The sequence below is a fragment of the Esox lucius genome, chromosome 10 (assembly GCF_011004845.1).
Source record: "Esox lucius isolate fEsoLuc1 chromosome 10, fEsoLuc1.pri, whole genome shotgun sequence".
NCBI lineage: Eukaryota > Metazoa > Chordata > Actinopteri > Esociformes > Esocidae > Esox > Esox lucius.
In genome coordinates, this window is record NC_047578.1 from 15,302,637 (window position 1) to 15,316,392 (window position 13,756).

At 42.4% G+C, this 13,756-nt stretch overlaps 1 protein-coding gene across 1 annotated transcript in view; it reads left to right on the forward strand.

The window, feature by feature from the left end:
- The window catches only part of trappc9 (trafficking protein particle complex 9), a 221,208-nt gene that overhangs the window by 120,501 nt on the left and 86,951 nt on the right, over positions 1–13,756 (forward strand). The window contains 1 exon segment of the mRNA XM_034294766.1: positions 2,172–2,314. Coding sequence (XP_034150657.1) covers positions 2,172–2,314 — 143 coding nt within the window.

Consider the following 13,756-nt stretch of genomic DNA (forward strand, 5'->3'; position numbering starts at 1 on the left):
GGGAGAATGAGAGAACCCAGGGAGAATGAGAGAACCCAGGGAGAATGAGAGAACGCAGGGAAAATCTGAGAACGGGAGAGGCATACGGATAAATGAGAGAACACTGAGAACAAGGGAACACAGAGAGAACACAGAATGAACACAGAGAGAACGGCGAGAGAATGGAAGATTGAGCGAGAGAAATGGAGGGAGGGAAGCAGGGCTAGAAGGAGAGGAAAGTGTGTCTGGGTCCGTTTTGATCTTTTAAAATCTGTGTCTGGAAGGACCACCAACCCCACCGTGCCTCCTCGCCTGCCTGCCCTGCCTCTGTTCCCTCCCACCACCCCCTTCTCTGTCTGACCCTTCATGTCTCCCCTCCTTCTGTCTCCTCTGAAGTGCTGCCCGCTTCCTTGGCCACTACATGGTTACAAATCAGACCATCTGTTCCCCTGGCCACTCGGCCCCATGGCATTGGACCTGCTCCCGCAAACAGGTCGTTTTACATTCACGCCTCCCCTTCTCTGTTGGGGTCATTCTAACGTCGCTGCTGTCTGCCGTGGCTATGGTCCGCCCGGGTGGTGCCGGTGCTGAGCCGTGTCAACGTCTCTGCGCTGTGGGTCGTTGGCCTCGACTCCTGACCGGGCCCTCCTGCACCCTTCCTGCTGTGGTACAACTCATTTACCCAGCGACACGCCAAACCCCCCCGGTTCCCAGCGGACCCCGGGCACGCTGAACAGCTGACGGGAGGAAGGGGCCGTGCGTTTTAAAGTGTGCGTTTCCTAATGTTTCCTAACGTTTTCTCAACGTAGAGCTTCATTTGACGAGCGATCCATTCCCTTCGTTGAGGAGGAAGTAGGACAAGGAGTGAGTGAAAACTGGAGGAGGGGGAGAAGGGCATGTGTGGGCTGTTCAATACGGCATGGTGGTGTTGGGATGTCCGGCCTCAGTACGGTCAGCCATGGGACGTGGAGCTGAAGGCCACCGTTAGCCTGCTCTGCTCCACCGCCGGCTGTGCTGTTTGGTTCAGGTCTTACATTTAGCAGCACACTGACCCTCCATGCAGCTAGCTCGCAGGATTACACACACACACACACAGACACGCACACGATTTGTCTAGCTCACTGGATTACACACACACAGACACACAGACACACGCACGATTTGTCTAGCATGCTGGATTACACACACACAGACACACACACACACACGGTTTGTCTAGCTCGCTGGATTACACACACTCAGAAACACACACACACACGATTTGTCTAGCACGCTGGATTACACACATGAGTTGAGGGCCAGTCAGCGTAATGAAATGCTCAATTCTCTTCCAATTTTGCCCACCATGAGCTCACACACACACGCACACGCACACACACGCGCGCCACCGTCTACACCTCGTCTAACAGGCATATGCACACACCCAAACACGTGCGCACCAGTTCTTACACACATAAACACACAGCCACGCCCACACCAGTTCAGGCACACAGACAGAGGTGCACACAACAGTTCACATTGACACACACGCTATGAAATGCACCCACACACACACACACACACACAGACATGAGATACACCAGCATGCACATTCAAGCACAATGAAACCACCCTGAGATCAGGTTATTGGGTGCTTTTAATGAAAACAGACCGGGGCCATCCAAATGAAAAATTTATCAACATATGACTCTGTTGATTTGGATAAAAGCCTTGACCAACCGGCATAACTATATTAATATTACACACGCACGACTCCGCACATTTTAAAACGTTATCACTCACCCTGTTACTGCGCCACCCACATACAGTATATGATAACGTAGGGAAGCTCCATAACACCCTCCTCATCCTCCTCTTCACTCCGCTCTGTTTTGATTCAACATCACTGAAAATGTTCCTGTGGGTTCATTAGTTAAACACCGGTCACGGTTCAGTCACCGCTCTCAAAATGACTCTCTTTGTTCTGATGCTGGGGAAGAGACAAGAGTCAGTGGTTGGCTGGTGCTCACCTTTAACCCCAATCCCCCAGGTTCACTCGTCCATGCACGAAGTGCTGGACCACTTGGACTGGTGAAATTTGTCCCAAGCTTTTTGTGAACTGCCTTCGACTTGAATCACTGAGTTACGGTTTAACGCGCTGTGGTCCACCTCAGGTTAACCTTGTGTAACTGGAGATGTCTCTCTCTCTTTAGATGTTGGAAGCTGTGATGACCTTTAAGTACTCGGGGGGAGCCGGCAAGGTGGAGGGCTACTATCGGGACCTAACCCTGGGCCTGCACGTGGACGTGGAGCCCTCAGTGTTCTTCACCCGAGTCAGCACCCTGCCTGCCACCAGGTATGCACTCATTCCTGTCACTGAAACAGTAGGAAATGTCCCTTCTGGGTAATGGCAGAACAGCGGGGACGACACGTGGGCTACTGTCTTCCTCTGGGTAAATAGAGCATAGAGACGCGGTCTCGATGTGCATTTTCAGAATGCAGAACTATTTCACCAGAGTTTTATCCATTTCAAATATATTAAGAAACAATCAGATCTATCATATGCTTCACTCCAGAGCGCTGCACCTCTTTCTTCCTAGGTTCCCACAATTCAACAACTTATAGCCCAATTTTCAGGGTTTTTTGCTGCATGTATGTATATGGCACTTGTGACAAAAGCATCATGAATTATGATTGATTGTTTAGAGAACCATATTATGAGATTGTTTTTGTTTTAAGTATTCATTTTTAGATTTCTGCCTAAATAAAAATATCCCAAAGTACAACACCGTTTTCAAAAATGTTAGGATGCTCTGTGAAAATGCAAATAAAAACAGAATGCAATTATGTGCAAATCATTTATCCCTATATTTAGTTGAAAGTAGTACAAAGACATGTCAGATGTTGAAACTGAGAAATGTTATTGTTTTTGGAAAAATAACTGCCCATTTTCTATTTGATGCCAACAACACGTTTCAAAAAAGTTAGGACAGGGGCATGCCACTGTTTTGCATCACCTCTTCTTTTAGCAATACTCCGTAAGCTTTTGGGATCTGAAGAGACAAATTGCTGTAGTTGTGAAAGTGAAATGTATTCCCATTCTTGCTAGAGGGATTGGGGAATGCAAATATTTTCTTTAATGCATAAAATAAATGAATGCCAAATATTTCGCAGAAAATAGCTTTGTTTTCATCAGTGTTTCTACCTGTGATATGGTTCTATACCCTCCACACTCCCGTGACTGTCCTCGTACCATTTGTCCTCGTTCTGTGTGTTACTAGTGAGACCATTGTGTTTTTGTGTTCCACTTTAACTGGGATGACGCATCGTGTTTGTAGTGTTTTTCCATCTTGACTGGGTTAACACATGGAGCCAAATCACCCCAGTCCCTGACCCCTGCTCTTTCTCAGTGACATCATTGGCATGTTCCACTGACAGGCCTGGGCAGAAACAAATTCTCTTCTCTCTCAATCCCTCTAGCTCTTTGTCTCTCCCTTTTTCTCTCTATCCCTTTTCTTTCGCTCTCCTTTTTTTCATCTCTCCAACTTTGTGGCAAAAGACAGATCAAGGGAGAGAGAGCGACATATCGTACCCCAGTAATCACCACTTGCAGTGAATCATTAGCTGTAATAATATCTGCAGTTGAACCTATCCATCTTTCTCTCCATCGTTTGGTTCTCTGATGATACATCTGCCGCTCTTCTCATCCTCACTACCACCCTGTCACCGCCCTCATTCCCTCCTTCCTCCTTTCCCTCAGTAAGTGTCACCCCCCCCACCCCCCCACCCCCCACACACATCAGACACAGTGGATTTGTGGTTTTTGCTCCTTCAATCCTGACACGTCTCTGTGTTTTTCTGTGTTGCTTTTGCAGTGCTGGGTCTCAGAAAGGGCATGTAGAGACATCTCCATAGTGATGCTCTCCCATTAACTATCTATGTACAGTGTCCCAGCAGGAGAGTTAAGTGTGATTGGGGTTAAAGGTGAACCTGTTGGTGAAACCCTTTTGAGTAAATGTTTCATGTTTTGGTTAGGGGGCTTTTCAGTTCGAGGTAGGGATGTGCATTGGACATGATATGTTACTAGAATAGTCACATTTATTGCCATAATAATATTTGGTTATTCGAAATAGATGTTTTTAAAAACGTTACCGGTATTTTTTTGACTTCAGCACAATAAGGTGTTAATAGAAGGTAGTGTGGTGGTCATAAAAGGTGGACTCAGTGGCTGCTTGTGAGAGAAAACCAAGCACGCTGATGGGGGTGAGGGAAAAAGAGAAACACCATGCCAAACCCGGCCAAAGTACTAGAACTAAACTTCATTATTTATTAACTCATAACAGAGCCTTTCTTGGATGGAGAAGTCTACCGAAGCTAGCTACCTATATCCTAACTGCTTGACTATTTTCTGCACTTCCCAACCACCTTCCAATTCAGCAGCCTAAGAAGCGGACTAGACCCATGGCTAAGTAAAGTTAAACCTGCATGTTCTTCAATTATTTTATCTAAACCTGCTCGCGTGCGTCATAGCGCGTCTGGGTTGCCAGGCACTCAAATAGAAGTGACTGTCTATGAGCTGCAAGTTCCACTCTCACTGGTGACACAAATATTCAGTCCCACGTGGGTGAAATGAGCCGGCTCTTTCAGGTGAACGGAGCTAAAAAAGACTTTGCTAGCTAACGGTAGCCTGCACATTGACTGGGCCACAGCACTAGTGCCTCTTTGGTTGAGGTCGTATTAGAAAACTAACTTAATTTTGAGTATTCAATCTCTGGCCACAAATGGATCGTTGTAGATAGACCACCCCGTGTAAAAATATAACATCTCTCTTTGAGTTTCTATGACAGGAAAATGACCATTAATTGAGAGGTGATTCTCGGAGCAGATATGTAATTTAGAATGAGAGGTGAGAGAGAAGAGAGTTCAGAGGGAAATCACATTTATTTTATAATGCCCAGTTGTCACAGTGTAAGAGGAGAGCGTGGAGCGACTACTACGGCTGCCAGAGGAGTCAGGGGGGTTTCTTTCTCTCTGACCCCAATTGACATGTTGAGAAGGGATGGGAATTTACAGACGTTATCTTGAGTCCTTACTGTCAGTCCTCTGGGGCTTGAATATGGACTAAGAGACCATATAATGAAACCCTTATTTCCATCTTCATAGTGCTACTTTAACATTGCCAAATAATTATCAAATGAAAATTTATATCAGAATTTCTTTTATTTTTATGGAACCTTTTGGTATTGACTGCATGCACTAACACTAGACCAGAGGTTGGAACTACATTCTGCTGAGTCTAATTGAGGATGGAGCGGGATATTGAAGGGGCTCAAACATAATTATAATAATTGCAAATTAACCACAATTAGGCCATCAACAGAAATGGTATTTCACAATAACAAATGTAAACCTTAATAATGATTTAATACAGAAATAACACACACACGATTTGATTTTAAATACTTCAAAACAGATTCTGAAAATATATCTAATTGCTGAAGAAATTGTTGGTGATTGTACTGTCACGTAATCAACTAACCGTGTTTACCTTTGTTATCTGGGTGATGGCGGTTTATCAACAGTATGTACAGGCTAACAGTATATATATCAGATAACAGTATATAAATCTTAAGGAAGTAGTGGTTGAAACACACAAACAATGTATAGGTTAAGCTTTAGGAAGAAGCGCTTTTGGCAATAAGAGAAGCCCTAACAAAGATTTGTACCTCGCAAGCTTTACAATGAAAGAACTTCCACATCCCTCTAACCAAATACTGACACAGCTTTTGAGACAGCCAGCCTACAGCAGTGGGTACAGTAACAACATACTCTCACCCTCAAGTCCAGTTAAGCAGTCCTTGAAGTTCATAGGACTTGGTCTTTACCACCCCATCCCCATATCATTTTCATTTTAGATTACTTCATTACATATTTGTTTTGATGTAATCACATTGATTTACTATATTATTTAATAATGTATCTGTTTCACATTACATTTTCTAAACCACCTATTTTAGTGAGCATTACATCACCAGTATTATAGTCAGCTTTGAAGTATTTTTTTTATGTTGCTGGCCCTTAACACCTTTTCATGTGCCAAAATTTGGTAATTACCAATAATTCAAAGAGTGGCATATAACTCTATAGACTGATACCCCAGCAATTAGTTGTCATTATCTTCAAATGTTATATGTACGTACACTGCTCTTTTATAGTTGATGTAAACATAGGCAAAGACATTTCATTATTAATATAAATAGAGAACGTGACTTGAGCATACACCATAAGAATTAATTTATTATATATAGGCAAATATAGGGAAGAGCTCAATTTTAAACAGCCAAAGTGGACCAAGAAGACAGTCACTACCAAGGGGACTAGGTGGAGTGGAAACCCCATTCACAATACCTCAAATGAGGTAATCAATTAAGCATTTAACAAATGTCAAGGGAAATTCAAGGGAATTAAATGTTGAGGAAAAATACTTGGTTGTGTTATGAAATTTAGAACTGATGTATTCTTGGTCCTATACATGTATGAATGAGTTACTAGTTAAAGATGCCGAGAGGGGTCTGGTGTTTGAGTAGGAGACAGCCTTAACCGGCACAGGTGGATTAGAGGGGTACTCGTAAATCTGTATAACCCTTTAGTATCTCTGTTGATTAACCAGACATTGTGTCTCCTCAGGAGTTGAGAAGGATGAGGTGGGGGGACAGCCCGCCCTTTGGGTCAATGTTACACAAGACAGATGGGCAACAACTTAACACACCCCTTCTAACATTTGAAATAAATACGGATGGTTCATGTATGGAGTTAGAGACTCCTCAGACGATTATGTGTGTAAGCGGTTGGCGCGTCTCTCTTATTTGCAAATAATAATAAAACTGTTAAATTGTGCCAAGAGAATTTCGTCTTTGTACTTCCTTATAAATGAGTTCGATGAAATTACCATCACAATTTGGGGGCTCGTCCTCGGTTACTGATCCTGGGGTCTTGTCCTTGAATCATAGCGGGTTATCCGTGCACGGCCCATTTCGTCTCTGTACTTCCTTATTAATGAGTTAGATGAAATTACCATCACAGTTGACAGCTATCGGAAGAACAATTGAAAGACACCCTTTGTGGTCCTGCCTCTCTGTGCTCCAACTAACAAGGGTTTGTTTCCCATGTAGAGTGAAAAAGTGATCTAGCAGCAAGCAAAATAAAGTACATGTTTAAAAGAGAATAGAATCCTGGTGTGGATTTAGTGTTTGTATAAAAGTAGAACTTTTAAACATGTTTGCCATGAAACTTTGGACACAATGCGAGAATATTTGATGATGACTTTGCAAGATGCGGAGCCAGCACTTCACTGCACAGCACTTCGACGAAGTGACCTTAATGTACTGTCCATAAGCTCTCCACATCACTTTTTTAATCAATGTTTATTTGTGTTTATTTGGTTATATTTCTTTTTTTTACTGAAAAAGAAATACTTACTGGACAAGTGAATGGATGTACACTACAGCATATACGTGTGAGACATGTAGGGTGTCACGTATTTGAGAAGGAGTCTTGTATACATGTCTGATGGAAACCGTTTGGAACTCAGTTGGTTGTCTAGCTTTACACTGCTAATTGCTTCAGTAATGGTTGACTTCTTCAGAAAAAGACACAGTGTGAAGTATCCATGTCGCTTCTGCTGTTAGTGGTGGTGTCTGACATGATATTTCACATCACACGCACACAGATTTTACTTGCTTTCAGGAAATAATCTGGTCTTCAGTCTCAACCTGTTGTTTTTAGCCCTGTCTCATATCTGCTCTACTGACACAAAGGCAGTGTTTACTGTTCCCCACAGGCTCACGCACACATCATCTAGTCTAAAAATAGCAACACATTGGCAGCACTCTAAATCAAAGCAGCCCCAACCTAATTAAGCATATTTCATTTTGCGTGGGAGTGAGTAGGAGGGCTGACATATTGTCACATATTGTGCCAGAGCAGTGGAATCAGCACATATTGATCGGTGTGCCTGAGGATTGACCAACAGTCCGTGTTTCATTGATCCGGGTCTTGTCTTTCTTGCTGCCTTCCTCTTCTGCCTGGTAGACTACCATTTTGACCTCCACCACCCACCTCACTTTGGACAGCAACCCCTACTGTGCTAGCCTATCCACTTGTTACTGCTGTTTCGGGTTTATGGTTTTGAATGTTAATAATCTACATTACAGAGGGATGATAGCGGAAGTGGTCTTATCCATTGAGCCTCTGTGCAGCTACTTTTTGGCTGTTCGATATGCGTATGTTTGGGCAGTCAACGACATCGCCAGTCAGATGATTTGCATTTCCGTCTGTTAAAAAACACATTTGGCCATCAGTGGTTAATCTAAACAGTGAATTTGCAATACCACTGGCTACCAGATTCGAAATGTAAGATTTGATGCTATGACAGAATCGGGGGTCTCCACCAATCAATAACGGGCGAACGGCTAATCTCATGGCTCATTCGTCAGCGTGGCATAGTGGTGGCCAGAAATAGGAGACATCCATTATCTGGTGATGTCTGTGGGGACGTTGGGAGTGGTGTTTGTGTGTGAACAGTGGAGACGCGCGCGCACACACCCTACATTGAAAAAACAGACATTAAGCAGCACACGTCGATTTCTGTCCTAGCATCAACACATCAAAGGTGTTAGTCCTTTCATCAGGGCCAATGTCCTAGCTGCTGGAAAAAGCCATTTCTCCTTTCCCCACTGGCCTGGCTGTCTTTCACACGCATGCTGTCTTTATTTTGCCACACTTTACCACACAGAGCAGATGAAAGGCAACTCTCCTCCGAAAGAGGGACAGATTTGAGAGCTGGGGGAGTAATGATATGCTTGTAGTTACTTTCTGAGAATAATGTTCAGTCTTCAGGACAACAACATCATGTATCACCTCCACCATCCATGTCATCTGTGGTGAAATGACACCATTTGCTTGTCTATTTCCAATCCACTAACTTCTCCAAAAGGCTGCTTTCCCCTCAGCTGTCCCATCTAACTGCCTTCCTCCTCTTATACAGTGGGGAGAACAAGTATTTGATACATTGCCGATTTTGCAGGTTTTCCCAATTACAAAGCATGTAGAGGTCTGTCATTTTTACCATAAGTACACTTCATCTGTGAGAGACGGAATCTAAAACAAAAAATCAGAAAATCCCATTGTATGATTTTTAAATAATTAATTTGCATTTTATTGCATGACATAAGTATTTGATCACCTTCCAAACAGTAAGAATTCCGGCTCTCACAGACCTGTTAGTTTTTCTTTAAGAAGCCCTCCTGTTCTCCACTCATTACCTGTATTAACTGCACCTGTTTGAACTCGTTACCTGTATAACAGACACCTGTCCACACAATCAAACAGTCTCCAACCTCTCCACAATGGCCAAGACCAGAGAGCTGTGTAAGGACATCAGGGATAAAATTGTAGACCTGCACAAGGCTGGGATGGGCTACAGGACAATAGGCAAGCAGCTTGGTGAGAAGGCAACAACTGTTGGCGCAATTATTAGAAAATTGAAGTAGTTCAAGATGACGGTCAATCTCCTTCGGTCTGGGGCTCCATGTAAGATCTCATCTCGTGGGGCATCAATGATAATGAGGAAGGTGAGGGATCAGCCCAGAACTGCACGGCAGGACAATGACTTGAAGAGAACTGGGACCACAGTCTAAAAGAAAACCATTAGTAACACACTACGCCGTCATGGATTAAAATCCTGCAGCGCACACAAGGTCCCCCTGCTCAAGCCAGCGCATGTCCAGGCCCGTCTGAAGTTTGCCAATGATCATCTGGATGATCCAGAGGAGGAATGGGAGAAGGTCATGTGGTCTGATGAGACAAAAATAGAGCTTTCTGGTCTAAACTCCACTCGTCCTGTTTGGAGGAAGAAGAAGGATGAGTACAACCCCAAGAACACCATCCCAACCGTGAAATATGGCGGTGGAAACATCATTCTTTGGGTATGCTTTTCTGCAAAGGGGACAGGACGACAGCACCGTATTGAGGGGAGGATGGATGGGGCCATGTATCGCGAGATCTTGGCCAACAACATCCTTCCCTCAGTAAGAGCACTGAAGATGGGTCGTGGCTGGGTTTTCCAGCATGACAACGACCCGAAACACACAGCCAGGGCAACTAAGGAGCATTTCAAGGGGCCTAGTTAGTCTCCAGAGCTAAACCCAATAGAAAATCTTTGGAGGGATCAAAAAGTCTGTATTGCCCAGCAACAGCCCCGAAACCTGAAGGATCTGGAGAAGGTCTGTATGGAGGAGTGGGCCATAATCCCTGCTGCAGTGTGTGCAAACTTGGTCAAGAACTACAGGAAACATGATCTCTGTAGTTGCAAACAAAGGATTTTGTACCAAATATTAAGTTCTGCTTTTCTGATGTATCAAATACTTATGTCATGCAATAAAATGCAAATGAATTACTTAAAAATCATACAATGTGATTTTCTGGATTTTTGTTTTAGATTCCGTCACTCGCAGTTGAAGAGTACCTATGATAAAAATTACAGACTTCTACATGCTTTGTAAGTGGGAAAACCTGCAAAATCGGCAGTGTATCAAATACTTGTTCAAATACCGTATGTCCTCAACCATTCTACCCTGGTTTCTTCCTCGCTTCCCCTAATTCCAGTGTTAATGGAGACGTAATCAGAGGCTGTCCCCCTCCATTAAAAAGTGTCAGAGTAATTAGGAGAAAATGTTTTAACGGTTGCATCCATGTTTCTGCACTGTCTCTTTGTCTATGCTGGAGGGTATGATTAACACAGCGGGGGGAGACAACTGATTTATTCTCCTCACCGTTTAGCTGGACCATTAATCAGGGAGCATAGAGCAGCTCAGCCAATCAGGAGACATTGCCATATTATAGAACAGGGGTGTGAAAGCACAGCCACCATTACAGGGGTTTATCAAGAAAAACGATCTGGGAAGTCATCTGGGCAGTCTGACCAACTGGGCTTCTATAGATCTAAATGTAAAGAAGGTGAGAGTAAATGTGTCTTGCCGCAGAAATGATGCCACACCAGGCCAGTCAGTGTGCTTTTGTAAATGCTGGATCTCTTTGACAAGAGGCATCATTCCCCCAAATTAAGTGAATATATTGCCAGTGGTGTCTGAGAAGACTTTCTCAACAGGACTTTCTGAGCACAGGTGCCAAATTGCATCAATCTGTGTTAAGCAAATCATCAGATACCAACATGGGCTTATTAATGCGTCCCCTTGTGGTTAATATGAGTGTTCTTGCATGTGGTGTCTTAACAGTGTTTTAAAAATGTGTACCAACTTTCTTGCATTACAAATGTCCTTGAGTGATTCATTTGCATTAATATGCAATACCATTAACATGTGAATGGTTATTGGTCAATAGTGGCCAAGTTTCAAGTATCAAGTTTCACGCACAGTTTGTACCAAGGGAATGCTCTTGGGCCCTGGGTGTTGAATGGTGTATTTTTTTGTTCTAGCACTACAGTATTAAAAAGCAATAAAGAAAACAAGTTTGACTCAAACATATCATTATTTTAAGATTATAACACAAATAATCATTAATATCATTAACCTTTTTTTCACAGAATGTAAGACTTTAATAAAATCAAGGATGCTGTGCTTGTGCAATGTTAATTTTGAACTCACACAAACATGGTTTACCGTATGCTCCATTTCCCCCACATTTGTGTGGATGCTGGGGTTTACTAGTCCATTATTCATGGCTAGATTTTATTTTATGCGGGCATAGCAAATATAGGAGAAAACTGCTCCAATCCTGTCAGCTTAAGTAAGTGTTTTTCTCAAAATACTAAATTGCAGACCTTGTGGGTTCTTTAGGCAAATTTGGTATTTTTGAGGACAGGGACCTTCAGTGCCCTCCATAAGTATTTGGGACAGTAATGTCAAAATTGCTAATTTTGCTGCATGCTTAAGGCATACAATTTTTTATTCAAACATAAATATGAGGCAAAATTACATAATTTCATTTGTCTTTTTCAAAATATCTTTTATCAACTAAGAATAATAGCACTGTCAGAGTTATGTTCACCCATTTTCTGAGAGCATAAAAATTGGGACATTTGGCTTACAGGTGTTTCTAATTGATCTGGTGTTTCCTGTTGCATTGATTGTTCCCACATGAAAGAACTGTGAATGTGTAGTTTTGGAGTCTTGTTTTTGGTGTCAGTGGGCATAACCTAACATCAAGAAAATGGAGTTGAAATTAAAGTAAAAATGTAACATTGAGTGGAGCAGGTGTTATGGCATGGGCATGCATGGCTGCCTATTGAACCGGCTCACTCATCTTTATTGATGATGTAACAAATGAGGGCAGCAGGAGAATCGATTCAGACATGTAAGAAACTGCCACCAGATAAATTGGGCAGCGCTTCACAAACCAACAAGACAATGACACAAAACACTTAAAATGCAACCAAGTTGTTCATCTGGGGCAAAAGTGGAAGATTTTAGACTGGCCAAGTCTATCTCCTAATTTAAATCCAATTGAACACACATTTCACTTGCTGAAGTGGATTCTGAAATCAGAAACTCCCCAAAAGCAAAAGCTCCTATTGTCTGCAGTTAAAGCTTGGCTTTAAGGATGATGCCAAGAGTTTAGTGATGTCAATGAGTTTCAGACTAACTGATGTTATTGAAAGGGATTTGGAGTTAAATGCTTGCTTTTACACTTTTAACATTTGCTTTAAGTTGAATTGTCCCAATACTTACACTTGTGAAATGGGAAGATAGAACTCTGGAAGTGCTGTTATTCTTAGTTTGCAAAGTACCAAAGTACAGCACCTTACAAATGTGAGGACACCCCTCCCATTTTTGTAAATATTTGAGTATATCTTTTCATGTGACAACACTGAAGAAATTACTCTTTGCTACAATGTAAAGTAGTGAGTGTACAGCTTGGGATGTACTCACTTTTGTTGCCAGCGGTTTAGACATTTATGGCTGTGTGTTGTGTTATTTTGAGGTGACAGCAAATTTACTCTGTTATACAAGCTGTGCACTCAATACTTTACATTGTAGCGAAGTGTCATTTTTTCAGTGTTGTCACATGAACAGATATAATAAAATATTTTCAAAAATGTGAGGGGTGTACTCACTTTTGTGACATACTGTATGTGTTAAACCAGCCAGAAACAAAAGGTGACAGTCTGTACTTTTGCGTCATATTAATCTTTTATTCGTATTTTCTTATGCTTTCAGTGTACAGTAGAAATAGCAATTGTTACTTAATTCTCCCAATACTCAACCTACAATGGGGTGAGGATTGTGACCCTGAAAGAGTTAGCATCTTCTAGAGCTTGTTATAGCATCAACATCTGGTTGATCAATTGGATTTAGAGAATGTTGGATCTTTTACAGGTTTACCGGTAACATATGATCTAAGTCTTGTCAAAATCTGTCCAGAGGGGTCTGACATGGCGCATGATGTCAGAATGTATGCATCAACATGATCCATCGTCTCCTCCCTGATTCTAATTATCTGTGACATTAAATTATTCAATGCAGCCAACAGAGTTTGGAACAGTTTGTCTCTGTTTTCATCTCCTCAAAGGGAACATTTGCCCGTCGGCTGATGGCTGTAAATCATTAATCGACATAACATATATTTTTCCATATTGTCTAGGTCAGCAAACTGTGTAATGTGGTGCATTGCTGCGTGTCTATGCATGGTAGCTGCTTACGAAAAAAACGGACAGCTTTATGTTTTAGTACTTCAGTATAGAAATAGTTGTTCTCTGTCACCATGTGTGCTTATGAATTTG